At 40.3% G+C, this 20,019-nt stretch overlaps 1 protein-coding gene and 1 long non-coding RNA gene across 5 annotated transcripts in view; one reads left to right on the top strand and one right to left on the bottom strand.

Moving 5' to 3' along the window:
* ZDHHC17 (zDHHC palmitoyltransferase 17) overlaps window positions 1–13,963 on the bottom strand; it is a 76,654-nt gene extending 62,691 nt beyond the window's left edge. For 3 of the 4 annotated variants that reach the window (XR_015258764.1, XM_086749629.1, XM_086749638.1), the window contains exon 1: window positions 13,301–13,957. Coding sequence is in view for 3 of the 4 variants with exons in the window: in XM_086749629.1 (XP_086605755.1) it covers window positions 13,301–13,957 (657 nt within the window). In the remaining variant the exon portion in view is untranslated. Of the gene's footprint in view, window positions 1–13,300 lie in introns of all 4 variants that reach the window. The other variant, XM_086749645.1, reaches the window with a different exon arrangement.
* Window positions 13,835–15,009, top strand: LOC147602011 (uncharacterized). The gene is made up of 2 exons (XR_015258765.1): window positions 13,835–13,962; window positions 14,647–15,009. It is a non-coding gene; the product is annotated as an uncharacterized LOC147602011 (long non-coding RNA).
* Window positions 15,010–20,019: the final 5,010 nt, after the last annotated feature.

Genomic DNA, 20,019 nt, shown 5'->3' with positions numbered 1-20,019 from the left:
ATGGTGATTGTTTAATTTGATTACACTACACTGTTGCAAACATAACCTGAAAGTAGACAAGATGTTTAAATGCAATCATGCATACCTAATTCCTCAATCTCAATAGTTTGAGTACACTGTTGTAGTCCTTAAGTTTGCAACAAAGACTCAGCAGTAAGGCAACATTCTAAATGAAAAAGTCAGTCCTAAATATGCAAGGATTTCATTCCAATCACTTAATAAAGCTTGTATAGACACCAAAACTGCTCATAAGTCTACCCATGCTTGCGCATATTCACCCGTTACAAGCTATGTAAAAGACACTGCTTAGAACAAAACTATGCCAAAGCTTAAGAACTATCAAACATTTAACCTTCCCACCACTTTCTTTGGCAAGCTTTATATTTTCAAATGTTTAGCATAGCAATTTAAAAGACTGCTACTTAAAAAGCTGTGGCTATTAAACACAATCTCTCTCTATACACATTGCTACCAAATATAATGGCTTCAACGTGGCCACAACCGTCAAATGCTGCCATTATACGTGCAGGTATGGCTATAAGTCAGCAGCAGGCTACCTGAACATAGCCGCCTGCGCCCAGGCATGACACCTCCCGTTCACCCCAGCAGGGCTGACTACATCAGCATTACATCAGGGGTGAGTCTGCCCAGTGTTAGTCATTCTGCATCAGCAGCTAAGCTACACAGAAATCAGAAATACGACATTCAGACAGCATCTATTTTTAGAGTTTAACAGAAGATTAAAACACACAAAATACAGATTATTTCCTCCAACCTGTTGGACAGAAGACAAAGCTTTGCTTAAAAATCCTATACTGATCTAGATTAAGTGCCCACCATTATTAAAGGAACAGGAATAAGCATAAAAAAGTGAAAAATAATTATTTATATCATGTTTACATCATGTCTTTCACAGAACTTTGTGTACGGTCAGTTTCACTGTCACTATTTGGCTTTTAGGTTATCACCTAAAATAGGAAAGAATTAATCTCCTCTAATTTAATACACCCTCACACAAATTTTAGGAAAATAGTTAAAATTCTTGAAACTTCTGATTTTTTTTGAAACATAACAGATGGATAATTAAGTAACAACATAACATTTTGAGCCTAGAACATACACCACATTCACATATGGCTTCAACAATATTCTTAAGTGTTAAAACATTTTTCCTTTTATCGTGAAAATATTTATTCAAGGAAAATTTAATTTTACAATGATGATCCATTGCTAAAAACCACCAACAGCTAATTGAAAGATCAAAAACTGATATCCAAACGCATTTATGTTTTGACACTTTGATCTCTGCTGACATGGCTCCTCCCAGTTGAAAGTCAGGAAAACTAAATAGAAGGCAGTAGAGTAGAGGTCCAATTTCACTGATTTAGAATAAGCAGGTTGGCAACACTGAATCTCTACTTACTTCATCCTGTTCCAAGGAGCCGTTTCCAAGCATGACTTGAGCCAAATTAGCAGCTCACCATCGCTAAAAGAAAAAGGTCATTTCTCTGCTCACTCACCCCCACTGCTCTCGGCTCTGTGCTCCCACTGCCTAACTCAAGCTAGCTTTGGTACTCGGAGCTGTGGTCACAGTGAGCCCACTCAATTCACTGGTGGGGCAGGAGAAAGTAAAAAAGAAATAGAAAAAAAACCCATTCTTTTACCAGAACAGCAAGTTGAATCTGTTTCTCCTGTGAAAAGACAGGCTCCAAAGTCACCGGCAGAGGGAAAGCAAGTAAAGAGAAAGTATCAGGAACATTTTGGCAGCTGTCAATTTTTAATTTGACTAAGTAATCATGGAATAACACACTCCAGCTTCTAAATATTCAAGGAAGTAAGGCTAACAGGATGAAGAAAATGATGCTACTTCTAGAAACTGGTACAGCTAGTTGGCTTAGAAGGCTGCAAGAGAGACAGATTTTACTTATTTATAAAAACCAAATTTAGTTCCACAATTACTACCATGGGTCTCTCTTTCTAGATGAGCTTCCCACTCCAGGGACTATCCATCGACAGTGCCCTCATCACTTATACGCATCTGTGACTAGTTCATCATTACTTATTAGTCACAAAACGGGCAGATTGCTTGCACAGATGCATAAGTAACACAGGGTAGGAAAAAAAAATCAGAAGAGTGAAAATAAGGCAAAAAAAAAAAAAAGTGTTTTGAAAAAAAACTCAAGACAGTAGAAAAGGGAACCTCCTCTGGAAAACAGGACCAATAAGATGAAGAAACAGAAGTTAAAGTAAAATGTGAAAAATAACTCCAAAGGAAAAAAGAAGTGCAGAGGAGAGGGGGGAAATGTAAGCACAGTTCCCAAAAACAAGCACTGACAATACTGGCATTCCCAATCAGTTCTTCTCATAATGAAATGTGCAAGTAAAGCTATGTTCATTTCCCTTCAGTACTCAAATCTTTTAATCTTTTCCAATAAAAAGGCAAAAATGAAATAAGCTTAAGGAGAATTCTGAAAACAGTATTCATAGAAAAAAATTAAGAAGTTTTGCATGAAACAGTAAGAAGACTACGACTGAATTGTTCTGAGATAGCAATTTCGTAATTCACAATTATCTATAGCAGGAGGATATGAATAGGTCAATCTGCCTGCTTGGACATAAGGAAGGGAGGAAAATACTGCTCCTTACAGCTGCTACACATGGCTCCGGTAGGCATTAACAGATGGCTCAGACTGCTTTTCCTTTAACATTATGCAATATGGCTGCAAAGAAGCGATACCACGGTTAAAGTCAGACACTCAAACCCTGAGCGGTAACCAAGATAATCGACACTTGAAAAGAAAATACTAAGAAGTTATAAAATAAAAATGTAGAAATAAAAGCATTACCTTCCATAAAATATTGCATACTATTGCCTTTGTTTCTTAATGGAAACAGAAGAAATGATAATATTCTTTTTTAATTGATGCCTATACTATTTGCATATCTGGCTGCAGTCAAAAGAATCGTGATAAAATGAGAAGTGACTGCAACTACTTCAGGGAAGCTAAATCATAAAATAATCCTCATGTATGTGTGTTAAATATAACAGAGACTACTAGAGGTTAGTATTAAATAATTCCTTCCCCCATATTTGTGTGTTCATTTTCCCTGTTCATTTGTTAGAATATAGCGCTTTTTAGTAAGCTTCTCCAGTTTTCCTCCTACTTTTAAAAAGCACAAGAATCTACACAGACAAATTTATTTATAGCAATTTGCATAATCTAGACACCCACATTGGTTTATTTACACATAAATACTAGCCACTCATGCATTAGCATCAATAGAAAAATGCTCACAAGCAAATCAATTCACTGCATTCCTAAAAAAGATACTGCTAGTATTTATTGTAACATTTGTCATGGACATCCCTCTTCTAAAGTTTATGATAACTTTCCTGCCCCTACTCCTTTACCTAATTCTGCAATACAGAAAGTCACAGAAACAGAGGCTGAAGTGGTCATGTCTTAACTTTAGAGAGAATCACATTTAATTCTTCACAGGTATAAGAGTAGCTTTTTATTCTGTAGAAACAGCAGTAAAATTTAGGGTTAAACCAGTAACAGCTAATCTGACTAACTGTTGACTGTCATCAAGTGGGAGCAGTCTGATCCTTCTCATATTCACATGAAGTCCTAGTGAGAAAAAAAAAAAATTCTGCAGGGCTGTATAGGTTCATCAGTTTGAGGAGCCAGAGCGTTCAGCAGCTATGAGCTGTTAGATTGTCTGAACTGCGATGATGCGTATACACCTTCAGTTTAGCTAATACATGCTAGAAAACTTCCATCTAAACCAGATTACATTCTCCAAGAAAAAAAAAAAATAATAAAAGTCCAGTATCCCTTTTTTTTTTTAATCTTAACTGGTCATATTATATATAAAAAAAAACCCAAACAGTTCAGTATTTCACTTGCAAATATAAACTATCAGACTTGCTTTACTTGGACGCTTACAATTTATGCTGGGATTCTCCCTGCCCACTTTCGTAGCACTAAATTACACAAAGCAAGTATGATGTGACAAAAAATCCCCTTCTATTCATTGCCAAATCTGTCACCATTTTCCATTACTTTTCACACTTGACAGCATGCTGCAAAGTTTGTTTGGTTTCCCTTCTAAATTTTTAGCCTATTTGCATGGTTTCTTGATATGTCAATAGAAAAAAAAAACACATTTACAAAAATCCCTGGAGAAGCTAATTATAGAATATACACAAAATGGAAAAAAAAATCTGTACCTAATACTCTTGATTTTTTTTGAAAGCAAGTTACAGTTTAAGTTGACAAAGCTTTCTTTAAAAAGCAACAAAACAGATTGAGAAAAGCCTCATCTCAAACACGATAAAGTACTCCTCATGCTGATACAGCGTTCCACCCACAAGCAACAGTAAGCGATCACACTGAGAGTATAATCCCGCATACTCTCCAATGCAGATCTAATTTTTTACATAACAAGTTAGAGATGCTCAACTGGGGCCCTTAATCCAACCACTCTACACAGAGGTCAGAGATCATGTGACTTAAGGCACAGCTGGTAACCAGTAAGTTTTGTTTCTTCAAAGCAAGCATCCATAACCAATTGACTGCTTTCTAGTCATTTACTTACAGATGCTCCCAAATTGAACAGTGTTACACTTTAGGAAGTAATAGCTTAACAAGCAGGCTTTTCAGAAGGCCTTGTATTTGCACACATAGCATTATCAAGTGCTATTTAAAACAGCTGTGTTCACTAGCATTCGTAAAGGTTAAAAAAATTAAAAGCTTAAAATACTACAGTTTAAAGGTTACTCTGAAGTTTTGTTTTAGTCAACAACTTACATTAACGTGTATATAAGCCTTTCTGGCTTTCTTTTCAAGGAGTGTTGCACTGTGTTCTCTGCCAAAAATCAAGTAATTTTTTTTCCAAGTGATTTAAACAGGTCTAGGTCTCAAAGTATACAAGCTTATAGATCTTTCAACATAGAAAAAAAAAATCCCTGAGACATCTAGCATTAGTAGTCAGTCATCATGAAAGTAACTTAAAACCAATTATGCATTTCAATCTTAAAAGTGCTAAACTTCAAAAAATGCACCTAAGTATGTATCTAGCTCAGTTCCGATCTTCAACTACTTGGAGGGAAAAAAAAAAAAAATATATATATATATATTCTTAGAATTTTCAGAATATTCTTCTCTGGGAATTTTTTTTTTCAGACATCAAGATTCTTCATTCAATTTTCAAATCTAGTAACATCACATACTCAAAAAAGTATGCTGAAGACTCTGCTTTATTCAGAAAGTATTTGCCAAAGCCACACTCAAACGTAAATTATGCGCTTCAGCAAGTTTATAGCTAACTCATCTCTGAGGAGCAGTGAAAAAATTAAATCAAGAATTAGCGCACTAGTAAGTGCACGTGACAGAATGAGCAGTCAGCCTCGCTACGGACCCCCTTTTTTGTCCCTGGCACACACAGAAGAAAGTTAGTACAAGTTGCACTTAGTCCTCATGGAAAACTTGAATTCATCATTCCCACCACAACCTTAAACCAGTAAATGGAGCTTCAAATCAATAGCCAACTAAGCAAACTCTCATTCTGACTAAAGATAAACACGGGCTGGTTCACCTACAACAACTAGGAAGTGCATGAAACGTGCTTCTAGTCACACTGATAGTAAGTTTTCTGCAGCATATGAGAGACAGCTTAGTAAATCTGTGGTCTGACAGTTAAGAACAGTCCCACTCTATCCAACTCCTAACCGTCCAAATTGGTCACACCGGCTCATCTTCTGCCTTCTCTCAGTACTGTAGTGCACTTGATCCTACAATGAGTAGGTCTAGTGAACTAGCAGAAAGTTATTAAAAATATTTTTGTATGGGATGAATTTTCTATGATTTATTTCCTTGAACTGATTCATCCTGGGACCAGACAAGCATCGCTGACAAATGTGTGTAGCTGGAAGTGTTTAAAGGTAGGTTTCACAATCAGCTTAGGCCGAGCTAAAACCGCCCTGCTATCAGAAGGGGTGGTCACACTCATGGTCCTGGCCGCACATTCTCCATTACCTCTTACAAGTTCTCACAGCAGTGCAGTAATGGTTTCAGTTAGATCAAGTCATAGACTTCCAAAGCCAAGAAGTATCCCAATTCACCTACTCACCACACAATTGCAGGAGCTAACCCCAGGAAGGGTAAGGGGTTACACTGCGTGGGTTTCACTGTGGCTTTAGACCAGCTTAAACCCAATTGCAAAACCACATCCTTCAAAGACAGCAATACAAGTGTTTTCAAAGCTAACTTTCTTTCTAACTTTCAAAGCTATTTTCTCTTGCTAATGCACTGCCTCCTTCTTGAGTCATCTTTCCCCTGTCTTGAGAAGCCTTCGAAGCTCTGACCACAGCATTCCCACTACCCTCAATTTTTGGTAACTCCCCTTTTACAGAGACAATCAAGGAAACACTTCTAAAGACCTCAGGGCATCCTAACAAGCGTAGGAAGAAATTACTAGATTTCAAAATTACACAAGACAAATTGTAGTCTAATGTTACATCATGTACTTGGCATGACAGGCCTGAGGGTTCAATTCAGCCAGACTCCCTCTGGCTTCAGAAAAAGCTTTCAACTTGCTCTACAGTCTCATTTGTAACAGACTTCACTGTTTCTCTCAACTACGGGGATGCTATGAAAGTCAAATCTTTATCTTATATTGTCTTTGAAAAGCAGCAGAGGATGATGTGCATGCTGAAATATCAATTACTGGGGCTGCTCCCATCTAAACATATCAGTATCAATGATAATATTAGCCAGTTTTCAAGTAAGCAGCAAAGTTAACCATTTTGCTCTTTAATTCCTTAAACTAGATTCTGCAAAGTTAAAATGTAACCTTATTTCAAATCTTTAATGCCCCATAACTTTCCTGAGCAAACAGGTAAACACAGTGAAACAGATGCTGTTGAAAGACTGTAACTCTCTCAGATTTCAAAAAACTGAAGTCTGTGCTTAACAAGTAAAGGCAAATTGAGTCAACATAAATTTATGTCAAAGCCGACATTTATCACTGATTCTTTAAGAGGGTCTCTTTCAGAAAGTTGAAAATCAGTTACTGCCCATACCAGAAGAAAATATGTAGAAGAAAATCTGTAAACAGTTTACATCTATTTTTAGTGTTCTACTAGATGCCTGAGCAGTCACAATGTTACCACTAAGAAAAAGCCCAGAATGGCGAATAACTGCAGTTTAAAAGGGAAGTGAGAATAACTGTTTAAAAAAAAAAAATCATGTAAAAATGGAAAGAGAAGCATCGAAATTGAGCATGAAAAATTAGAAAAATATAGAAAATGGAAAGGCAAGCAAAAGGCTACAAGACATCTCTACTCCTAGAAGGGCAAGCAGCATCCTAACAACACAAGAAATGGGAAAAAAATTGTCAAGATTACAACATAAGAATGATAGAACTGTCAATAAAAACACAAAACCACAAAATCTGAAAACGCTCAGTAAGTGCAGAACAAAAACAGCTGAGGAAAAAGCCAGAAAATTTGAATCTCATCCTGTTGCCATGATAAAATGCTTTCTACTACAATAACAAATATTATTAAACTTCTTCAAAGTACAGGTTGTTTAGGTCAACCATATAGTCCGAAAGATAAAATACTGTTTTTCATTAAGTCTGAAGGAATTCCCGTGATCTGGACAAAAGATAAAATGGTAACCATTTATCTCCCATTTTAAGTTATTGCTGGCTTTTCTAAGTTTGATATAGAATTAACAAAAAAAAACAAAGACTAGTAATGCTAAGTACCATAGCTTCACAAAAAAAAATAAGCCCAGCACTGTCAGTTTGTAAAGCAGCAGTAATGTCATATACAGTTAATGTCCAAATTGTTTGATTTACTACTGTCTGATATTTTGATTGAGAAATTAGAATATAAAGAAAGTTAATGTGGTCTATCTTGCATGTATTAAAGACTAGAAATGTGCAAGCCTTATTCTTATGATTCGTTTTGTGACTACACTGTCCTAGTTAAGGACTATGCTGGCCAAAAAAAGGCTCTTGCTCTTTGCAGTATCACACATTTTTAAAACCTCAGGGGAGTGTTAATAGGAAAATACTATTGAGAGGACACTAAGCATCCTACAGGGCTTGTATTTTGACCCCATCCTACTTCATGGTTATCTGCAACTTAGAAGATAATAACAGTAAGAGGCAAGTTTTACAGCGGAGGGGGAAAAAGGAGGATAAATAATACTCTGTTTCTGATGGAAAGTAGCTTATGTTACTCCAGGAAGGTTGGGACAAGCCAGAATAAGAAGGCTTTTTAGCAACAACAGCAAAATGATATCTAAAATGAAGACCCACCTAGGAAATTATCCAGGAAGAGACTCGAAGGTGGATAATCATCTGGGCACAAGCTTCCAGTGTGATGCAGTTCCCACCAAGACCAGCACAATGGTCTATACAAATGGGGAATGCTGAGTAAGAACGAGGAAGTTGCTTTACTACCACAACTGGACCTGGAGTGACTGTTAGAATAGTGCTGTCTACTCAGGTTCACTACTGAGACTCAGAGCAATGCCATGAAAACACTGAAAGAATGAAGGAACACGTCTTAACGAGAAGCTCAAAAGAGTCAGTAGGACTGCAGACCATAACACCAGTGTAGGGATCTGACAATCATCAGCATATTAAAGAAATGGAAGCAGACCTATATCTGGATAGATATCTCTCAAGATGTAATGAACAGAAACAAATTAAATTCAGACTAGAAACAGGTTTAAGTCCTAAACAGACTAATTAAATTTGGGGGCAACTTGCCCAGCTATACAATATTATCTGTTACCATAGGATTTTGCTTATTTTATTTTTTACTTTATAAGTATTATGCTGGCTATAAAAAGTATTCATTCACTTAAAAATTCTCAATGTCTGCATTAGAAGGCTGGATTAGATCTGCAGTCCCCTCTGGTCTCAAACTATGAAGCCAACCACGACACATGAAGCAAGACTCAGCTTTCAGTATTAAGCATGCTAACTTGTCTGAGACATCATGATTTCGTTCTCCTTTGTAAGTAATACAATAAACAATAACTGAGCTTTGAATGAGCTCACAAATGTAAGCTTAGCCCCTGGAGTGACCCTGACTAAACTACAGGGTAAGTTCCCATACCTTCACAGAACAATTGAGAACAATCTGCACCCCAATACTGACACAACAATATCAACAGACTTCTACAGGGAATAGAGTCGGACTGTAAAATCAGGCCTTTCACTGACATTTTGAACAGAAGACATTAAAGCCAAAGCTATCTACAGTACGTTTAGCTATTTTCTTCACACTACCACCAAGGAATACAAGAATATACCACGCTTCTAACTTGCTAAGTAGTTACAAATTGAACCACAGGGAGAGAAACAAAGAAAAACAAAAGCTTCCAGCTGGGATAACTCCTGCCAGAGCCCATAACTCTTTAACGTTTTCTTCCAACTTTGCAGGAAGATTTTTCTCTGACTTCAAAGTAAAAAAAAACAAAAACAAAAACCAGACAAAAAACCACCCCACAAAAAACACCAACCCTAACTTCTACAGCCAAGACTTTTCTAGTGCAAGAGGAGATCTGTAATAACCAATAACTCCCATCTCTCTCAAACATATCCCACACAACCTAACAACACTGGTGAATCCGCTCCATAGCGGTAACAGAACAGATTATCTTCCCCAGTAACAGTTCTTACCATTTAGGAAGAGATGCAGCCCTGAACAGCTGAAACACCTTTGGCAGTTCAGGCCATAATAGGCCATACACTGAGAATATTTTTCAAACAAAAAGGAGCAATACAAACAAAATCCATTTCCTAAAGATTTCCCTCCCACTCTTGGATTTCACAATAAGACATCCAAGTCTATCATCGCCTACCACAGAACCGTCAGGAAGATGGTCTTGTTTAGAAGACCCAAAGATTTGAAGTCAGAAGGCCTATTAAATTCATTTAGTCAAAGAATAACAAGTACAAATAGCATGAGTAGCATTCCCATACTAGGGCTACACTTTATAAATAGAAGCAGAGCTTGCCATTTTAACTGGCACCAGAAACCTGAAGATTCGGATAAGGAAACAAACCAGTAGGGACTACTCAGTTCAGTGTTACTGTGCCACCCTGCTTCGCATCTCTTATAATGGACCTACAGTATCACGCTGTCCACCCTGAGATCTACACCCACAGGACTCCCTCTCTTTGGTCATCCATGTGTTTCACAATCCTGCTGAAGAGTTCACTTACATGAAAGAGGTGACTCAGACTCAGGACCATAGTCACTCCAACACAGTCTATGCTCCTCTGTATTCACAGATTTGAAACACCACCCAGTTATCCACGTGCAGAATTCAAAAGCTCGCATTTGGTCTCTAGAAAGACATCCAAACTCAAACTGAAAACATCAAGAGTTGGATAATCCACCACTGCACTTCTTTCTTTGTGACAATGATTACCAACTCCCAGAGTTTACCACTCGTGCCTTTCAATTTGATCCAACTCAGCTTCACTTTCCAACACCGAATCCTGTTAAGTATAAACTGGATAAAGCACTGCACCTCAGTAAGAAAGTACTTACATGGAGCAAAAAAGGTGCTTCTCCCTCTTTCTGATAATGTGAACACAGTTTTTTCAAACTTTTCACTGTAAGGCATTAAAATAATTCTTAACTCTTTTCCACACTCTTCATTCTTTAACAATGATTTTCAAAGTCATTCATCATTAGTATTACCATGTGCTCAGCCAAAAATAATCTCCTTGTTCCTAATCAGTAAACCACTTTAAAAAAAATCAAGGAATATATTACATATTTTGAAATCAAAGCATTACACCGGGACCTTCTGCTGAACTGCTTGTTGTTATTTATATCCTACCAGTCAATAACTTTCAAGATACAATCCCACATCTGTGTTCCTTATCTTCAATGCGTTATTTCGAATACGCCTGCACTAAGGTGCACTTTGTTTTACTAGCATAACTTCACATGAATTCCAGACGGTTTTGTAGAGTTGTTCTGTCCTCCCTGCTTAGTACCTATCCATCTTGTTAATCTGTTTTATTAATGACAATTTTGTTACTACTTACAAATCATTCAATAAGCCTCAAGTCTAGTAGATTAACTCCTCTAAGACTTTCAAGAATAATTCTCCCTAGCAACTATGTATTAGATTTATCAGTTAGCCAGTAGTTCCCCATTCATTTACCATACACCAGAAGATCATTCTGTAAGTATTAAATTAGGGATTTATGTTACTTGTTTTATTTCACTAAAATTATATTTATATGCTTTGCTGTTACACTAGTAATCTTACAACAACGCTAGTAGAAAACAGTGGGATCTACACTGTCATACTAAACTGCACTTGTGGTATGAAGAATAAATATCTGTTAAATGAAGAGTCTATTATATAAGTTATACTCACTTTTATGTGGGAGGGAGGTCCATGAACTCAGTCAGCAAGATACTACACAGACACACCAAAAGCAGTCCCATCATCAGTTTCCCATTCACATAATCAAATCCACATTTTCAGCAGTGTTTATATCTCTTCTTACCAAAATTATTTGAGTCACTTTAAGCTAAGCCTTTCACAAATAAAGAAACAGATTTCCAGCACTCCAGTATTTAAGTAATTTTTCACTATTCCCAAGACCATCTTTCTTACAACATTAATACTGTGTTCATAATATCTCACAGCAAAATGCAAAGCCATAGAACTTCTCTTCCAAAAAAGCCCATTAAAAAAACTTTGAAACTAATCCAAACTAGTCAAAACAAAAAGACAGTAAGAAGCAGAAGTTTCATTAAAAAAAAAAAGCAGCACAGGAAAAAATAGTTGAAAAAGATGCATGACAACTAACAGTAGCATGAAACGTAAGAAAGTGGGAAAGATTTTGACAGTCCTATAAAAAGCATCCGTTTTAAAAGTATACAAATGTAAGAACTGATTATATGCTCCAACATCACTACTTACATAAGGATATGGTGCTATTTTCTTAAAAAGGGGATATCACCAAGTATTAAAGCCCCTGACCTTCAAAAATGACTGAACACAGATGCACTACATAGTTCAGCGGGCACATCTGTGACAATACAGCTCTGCTACAGTACAGAACCCTCAAGCTTTTAATAGACACTCCAGAAACGGTCTTTTAACAGCCAGTTGCAGAATCAACATTAAAAACATCCATCTCTTTTAAAGCTTATCTACACAAAAGGATTTTAAGGGCTAAGGAAATACTCCCTGAAATCTACGTAAATACTACCCTGTGAATAAGATGTAGTCAGATACTCAGCATTTCCAAAAAAAAAAAAAAAAAAAAATCAAATAAAAAACCCCTCAAGACTAGTTAGACAAGTGATACCTATCGCATATTAAGAGATTCAGGTTGGTGGCACAGCATATTAACTTCCTTCTCCAAGTAAGAGAGTCTCTTTCTCGAGCGCACACACTCAATTTTGCACACCAAAGGAACAATACAAAATTCTACCAGATCACTTAACTGGTTAAAGTCACCAACTTAAATTCAGACATTTTTGTTCACTATATAGTAATTATGCAAAATTAATTTAATACTAATCTTCAATCTTTAAATCACAATGGTTTTCTAACTGTCCATTCTTCCATTTTACAGTTTTAGACTGCCCATCTAAAGTTTCCACAAGTTAAGAACATTTTCTTTCAAATAACATCAACGTCCAACAGTCTGGATTGTTACTGAAAACTTCTGTCACTTCTGAAAAATATCAGACACTGCAAACAGAGGTACTTCTCCAGCTAGTCTGAAGGAACACGTAGCATCTGTCTTCGCACATCACTCAGAAAAACAAAAAAAAACAAAAATAATCAAGACACTTATTAGTAGTGCATCATTTTGCTACTTAACCTTCAAAACAGACAGGTCTATTTTAAAGTTGTAAGTGAGCATAGTTTGGAGAAGCAGAGAAGAGTGGATAGGATATGCAATCACATACAGAGGCCTACATAGTCTCTTCAGTCATCAAGAAAACTTGAAGTGTCTTTAAGACGTTGTTTAAGGAAAAAGAGTACCATCTGTTTGGCAAAAACTGAAGCCTGGCATATGCACTAATCTTTTTCGTAGGCTGAAAAATCAATTCTTACAATCCTTATTGTATCAGGTGACGAGTCCACACGTAAAAGGTTTTCCGAACTATTTAAAATACATTTCACAACAACCATATAGTCCTCCAGAACGCACGCATGCTGTTGACAGAGCTGAGCGGTACAAAAGAAGGGTAAAAAACCGACAGGAGACGACCTCTACATGTTACCTGTAAACACTCCTCCCACCGCCCAGCCCACACATGGGAAAAGCCAGACGGTTTGCTTTCAAAACGAACTCCACGCCACCCGGGGCCTACTGGGCTGGACCGGGCCAGGCTCGACCCGCCAGCAAAACGCAAGAGAAAACATCCATTCCTCGGAACCGCTGCCCCCAGGCTGCCGGGCTGCAGCCTCCCCCGGGGCGGCGGGGCCGGGCACCGAGCCCGGCCAGACACCGAGCGCTGCCATCGGGGACGCCGGTGCCGCGGTACCGCCCCGGGGCGGCCCTGCCCGCGGAGGAGCAGCTGGGTGCCCAACGCCTGCCTCACCCCGCGGGCCCGGTGCCGGGCAGGACCACCGCCACAGGAGGGCCCCGCGGCGGACCGTGCCCTCCTCCCCGCCACCCTGCGGCGGCCCGGCCCTGCCCACCCCGGACCGCCGCGCACGCCCAGGCCGGCAGCAGGGGGGCGGTGGCGGCGCGCCTCCCGCCCTCCGCACACCCCACCCGCCCGCCTCGCCCCCCTCCCCAGACCGCGTCCTGAGCCACTGCCGCCGCCCGACGGGGTGCACCCACCTCGGGGTGCAGGATGGGGACACAGCCCGCTTCTTTCTCGTACTCCTCTAGAGGCGCCGCCATCTTGGTGCGAGCCCGCTCCCCGCTGCATGCCGGGTAAAGCGCGCACCCCCGCCGCGCCTCCGCCTCCCTCTCCCCCTCCCTCACACCCCCGCGCCCGCGCGCGCGCGCACCGGCCCCGGGCGCCCCCGGTGGGGAAGGGGCGGGCGCGCAACCGTGGGGCGGCTGGGGCCGCGCTGACGGGAACCGGGGAGGCCGGCGGGCTTCGGGCACCGCTAACGGGCCCGGGAGCCCGGGGATGAGCCTGCGGGCGGGTTTCAAAGCAGAGGGGCCGCAGCCCCCGGGAGGCCGAGGGAGGTTTTTTGCCAGATCTCCCGGGGAGAGCCCTTCGGTTCTGTGCCCGTTGGCCCACCTGCCTCCCCGGGCAGCCCGGCCGTTACGGGGCCCTGCTCCCTTCCTTCAGGCTTCTGGGGGCCCAGGACGGCTGCTGTGAGGCAGGCAGCCGCCCCCCGAAGAGAAGGGGGAATTTCTTTTTTGCTAGCGACTTTGGTGTCTGGAGAAGCACATTGCTTTTTGGAGATACCATACCAGTGCTTCTGAAATGAATATTTAGTGTCATTTTAGGTTTGGGGAGGTATTTCAGCTTAATTAAGTTCACTGTAATTTGGGATGAAAGCAAAAGGAGAGCTCCTCTGCGCAGTTAATGTTGGTTTTGTTCCAGACTAAGTAATGTCTGTCCAGTTTTCCTTGGAAATGCCTTTCTTTCTTCATGCCTACTAGGTAGCAAAGAGAGCATGGGAAGGAATTGAGAGAGCTTTTATACGGTTTTCGCTCTCAGCTGCAAGAATGTTTGAAACCCCCTAACAGTTCAGAGGACGTCTGGAAAGAATTCCTTCCAACCCTTCATACCCAACTGAACTGGTGATTTCTTACATCCTGTCACACAGGCTATCCAGATGGCCAAGTTATCTATCCGCTGCAGATTCAGGGGTCAAATTACATCCTGCGAGAAAATGGGTTTGGTCTGGGGTTTTTTGTATTTTCTGTTCGTACATGGTGTGTTATATGCATACAGCCAAGATTAGAAATCCTAAAGCTCTTTCTTTCAAACTTTTAAAAATAAATTACATGTTTATAGAAACATGTTTTGGCAATTACAGAATGTTATTGCTGGTTTGACAGCTGCTTTATACTGTCGTATCCATGGCACACTCATTTGCCTTTGTGAGAAAGGGACCTTTAGATAATAATTTTTTATTGTATCTTAATACATTAAGCTCATAAGCCTAAAAAACCCCACAATGATAGTCTCTTCATTACTCTTTTCTATCTCATACAAAATGTAACAGAGAAGCACTAATAAAATCTGACTACAGCATTATTAAAATGTTAAACCATAAATATCTTTTTTTTCTATATAAAGATATTTAAATTTAAAATTGTCAAGAAGAAGAATGATGTAGGATTTAGAAACTGGGGGTGTGAAACAGGTCTAAAAGCATACACTTGAAACCATAAGGTACTGAAGTGCTAAAAGAGCAGAACAAGACACAGAGTATATAGGAGAGGATCTTTTTTTAACTATATATTATTAAATGTACCAGGGCTTAGATATAATTTGCAAACTAATTTGCCTGAAGAAGAAAGTTTCCAACCCCCTGCAAACCCCAGAAATAGAAATCCTATCAGTCACTACAGTTCTTCGCTCATATTTATAATAAAAGTGAGAGTGATAAAATAACCCAAAATCTTTATAGTATTTTTACTACGCAGATTATTTTTCCTTGCAAGTCTAAAGAAGCTATGCTTCATCCTATGTCTCTGAACTGGATTGTAAATGCATACCCTGACATCTATTTAGGTATTTATACCCTCTTCTTCACAGATCTACACATTTTGAAACCAATTCTGGTCTCAGAGACATCTGTACAGAGAATTTTTTCCATTCAACTTGAGGCCTCAGCTGTGTATGCAGTTCATGTGCAGCCTACGAGATCCTTCTTCGGAACCAAGTGTCCCTTTTGCCACTAAGTAAGAGCAGAACTAGAATACAGGAACATGCTGAGGTGTCTCTGCATTAGAGCTCTTCATTCAAGAGCTAGTGGTGGTTCAGAACTTAAAAAAGTTTTCCACACTTCAGTCATTCTCTGTGTTTTCCTTATCTGTAACACAATTGCTTGAAAACATGGTTCTTCACTGTCTTATGTTGTCGTTACAGGCAGGTTAACATCTGTGCAAAGTGAACACCAGATAGAAATCCAATAATCTGCTTTGGTAACAAAATTTATACCTATTTTCCACAATCTAAAAGGCTGTAAGGTTGCATGTTTCTCTAGACTCTGCCAAAAATTCACTATCTGACTTTGTCTCGTGGTTTAACCACAGCCGGCAGCTCAGCCCCATGCAGCCGCTCGCTCACTCGCCCGCGGTGGGATGGGAGAGAGAATCAGAAGGGTAAAAGTGAGAAAACTCGTGGGTTGAGATAAGGACAGTTTAATAGGTAAAGCAAAAGCCGCACGCGCAAGCAAAGCAAAACAAGGAATTCATTCACTATTTCCCATCGTCAGGCAGGTGTTCAGCCATCTCCAGGAAAGCAGGGCTCTATCATGCGTAATGGTTACTTGGGAAGACAAACGCCATCACTCCGAACATCTCCCGCCTTTCTTCTCCTTCCTCCAGCTTTATATGCTGAGCATGACATCATATGGTCTGCTTCCCATAACATGCAACTCAGTCCCAGGTTACAACAATTTAAAGGTATTTCCACTCCAGTCTCCACCCTTGGTCCCTTTGGACCAGACCATCGGGTTTAACATTGCAATGAACTCCTCCTCATGCCCCTGCTCTGGCTTGGACTTATCCACAGACTGCAGTCTCTTAGAGTTGCACTGCTCTGTTGTGGGCTTATCCATGGCCACACGCTTTGAGGTGCTTCTGGATGACCTCGTGCACAGCCACTGATGCTTCAAGGTGTACCTGCTGCAGCATGGATTTATTCACAGCCACAGATACTTCGAAGTGTACCTTCTCCAGCGTGGACTTATCCTTGGGCTGCAATCCTGAGGAGAGCCTGTCTGTCTCCCTCTGGGTCAGAGTCAGAATGGACGCTGTGAAACAGGGGGATGAGGAGTTACAGTTATAAGGAATGCTTAGAGGGGCACAGCCTGGACATGGAGACCTTGGTGACAGTCCAAGGTCTTCCTCCACAAAGCTGAAGGCTATTTTGGAATACCTGCTGTGGCACATAAATAACCATGGCCACAGACACTTCCAGATGTACCTGCTCTGGCCTGGGCTTATCCACGGCCACAGATGCTTTGGAGTGTCCTGCTCCCGTGTGGACTCTTCCACAGGTCACAGTTCCTTTGACTCAAGTTCATACTGGAGTTCCAGCCTGTCCGGTACTGCAGCACAGAAACAGCAGCGATGCCCTGGCCATCTGCCAGCACAGGCACATCGCCATTGCTGCTATCAAAATGTTCCCAGGCACAGCAGAGTAAGATGATAAGCAGTACAGCACTACAGCAAGTGGCGAAAGCAAAAAACAGCCGCTAACGAGCACTAGGTTCTAATATACAGTAAGGCAAGCAAGCCCCATGGCAAGTACGGGAGCCTGACAGTTAATAGCTAAAGAGCAATAACGGCTATAAATTGGATCTAGCACATTCCAATCAAACCTGTCCTTATCTCAAACCCTTCAAGCCCCATGTTGGGTGCCAGAAAGGACTGTCGTGGTTTAACCACAGGCAGCAGCTCAGCCCCACGCAGCCACTCGCTCACTCCTCCCTGGTGGGATGGCGAGAGAATCAGAAGAGTAAAAGTGAGAAAACTCGTGGGTTGAGATATGGACAGGTTTAATAGGTAAAGCAAAAGCCACACACGCAAGCAAAGCAAAACAAGGAATTCATTCACCACTTCCCATCAGCAGGCAGGTGTTCAGCCATCTCCAGGGAAGCAGGGCTCCATCACGTGTAAGGGTTACTTTGGAAGACAAATGCCATCACTCCGAACATCCCCCATTTCCTTCTTCTTCCCCAGCTCTATAGGCTGAGCATGATGTCATATGGTGTGGGACATCCCTTTGGTCAGCTGGGGTCAGCTGTTCTGGCTGTGTCCCCTCCCAACTTCTTGTGCACCCCCAGCCTGCTCGCTGGTGGGGTGGGGTGAGAGGCAGAAAAGGCCTTGACGCTCTGTAAGCCCTGCTCAGCAACAACTGAAACATCCCTGTGTTATCAACGCTGTCTTCAGCACAAATCCAAACCATAGCCCCATGCTAGCTACTGTGAAGAATATTAACTCTACCCCAGCCAAAAACAGCATACCTTGAACAATTATCTTGCTCCGCTACGTTTTACTTTGCTCATTTGTAAATCAAATACTATGTCACCTAATTCACAGGGGTACTCTGAGCATTTATTTATTGTTGGAGAGCAATTTAAGGCTCTCAGATTAAAGATGCCTTGTAAATGCCAGGAATTATTGTTGATCAATGGCAGAAAATGCTCTTCTGTGTGGTTGCATGGAATGGTCAATAGCTGATGTGTGAAGTGTTTTCCATATTGACCAAAGAGGTTTTATCCAGTGCTACTTACTAGGCATGCAGTAGGGACAGGTCTATAATATTGGCTAAACACAGCATGCACTGGAAAGTGATTTTCGATTCTAGTCTGACTTAAGGAAAATACAATTCACCAATACCACAGACAAACAGATTTTCTTCCCTTTGGTTTACTTTGCATTAATCACTGAAAAAGGACACAAGTTCTAGACATCTTTTAATTTTCAATTAAGCCAAAATGCAGCTTAACTACAAAGTAAGTAGCATGAAGTCTTGCGATTTCCTATTCTGAATTTTGCCTTTTTTAATGAAGAAAAAAATGACCTTTGGTAGACACAAGACATATTTATAGAATATACATCCATACACACAGTTCAGTAGTAGAGATGACGATCCAGCTATTTTAGCTCCTATATTCTACTCAACTGTGAAATGTGACAGTGAAATAAAGAACATTTACCATATACCTGGTTTTGTATTATGGTGTCAGTACAACAACTAAAAATGCAATTAAACAATGTTTACCTTTGCAATTAAAAGGTTGCAAAGGTAAAATATTAAAATATAGTAAATATAGCTAAGTATTTGCACTCATGGTAGGCCAAAACTCAAGGTGAAAATATTGGAATGTCTTAGTACAAAAACAGATGCTAAGTAAAAAATACCCTACCTAATCCTAACAAGAATTAATATCTTCAGAGGAGCTGTGTTTGTCCTTCACTTTTCATACATACCTTTCATTAATCTTATTGTAATTAATGAGATGGATTTGCCACCATACTGAGGCCTCTCTGAAATTTTCCCTTGCACAGTCACGCAAAAACCTACCTTCACTCTCAGGGGCTAAAATATCTGCGGAAGCCATATCATGTTTCTGTTCTCTGAATATGCGTGCAGAGGGGCTATGATCAGAATGCATAATTATCTTTATTATTTGCTATAGTGCATTTTCTAACCATGTTACTATTTGAGCCTTGTGTTTTCAGTGACATCCATCCATCCATCTAGATGTGCATACCAAAATGAACATATAAAATGTGTCATTCTGCTTGGGTTTGTCTAAGTCTGTGCTTTCTCTCTGCATTCACTCCTAGATGAAGACCATCCAGTTCTCACACAGTTTGGACCAGTCTGGGTGACTGAAAACCTGTGGGTACAGTGCCCCTCAAGTGGCCTCCCCTCCAGTCTGTTCCTGCTTCCGGTTCTTGGAGGCATTTCCATAACATGTTTCTGCAGGGCAAAGTACTGCAGCATTACCATGTTACTGAATGTTTAAGTGTGCACTGGGCTCAGAAACATCCCCTTCTTTACAGGCTGTGTAGGTTTTCTTCTCTGTGGGGGCCTGCATCTTTTAACGGTTCTAACATCTGCCTGGTTGAAGCTCACTCCTAAGCTGTGACAGCACGCTCATATACTGCACTTCCATCACTGTCTCCCATTTCTGATTTGGCTACTGAAAAGCAAGTCTAGCAGCAACAGCAAAACTTTCTTCAGCAATTTAATTTTAATCCCATGCTGTAGGCCCTCAGCATTTTTAGAAACTCTTACTCACTAGATATTCTCTCAGCATAACAGGAAACAACCAGAGGGAAAAT

This window comes from Chlamydotis macqueenii, chromosome 1, assembly GCF_036417535.1.
Source record: "Chlamydotis macqueenii isolate bChlMac1 chromosome 1, bChlMac1.mat, whole genome shotgun sequence".
NCBI classification, from domain to species: Eukaryota; Metazoa; Chordata; class Aves; order Otidiformes; family Otididae; genus Chlamydotis; species Chlamydotis macqueenii.
The sequence above is the reverse complement of the archived record's forward strand: the minus strand, read 5'-3'. Positions and strand labels throughout refer to the sequence as shown.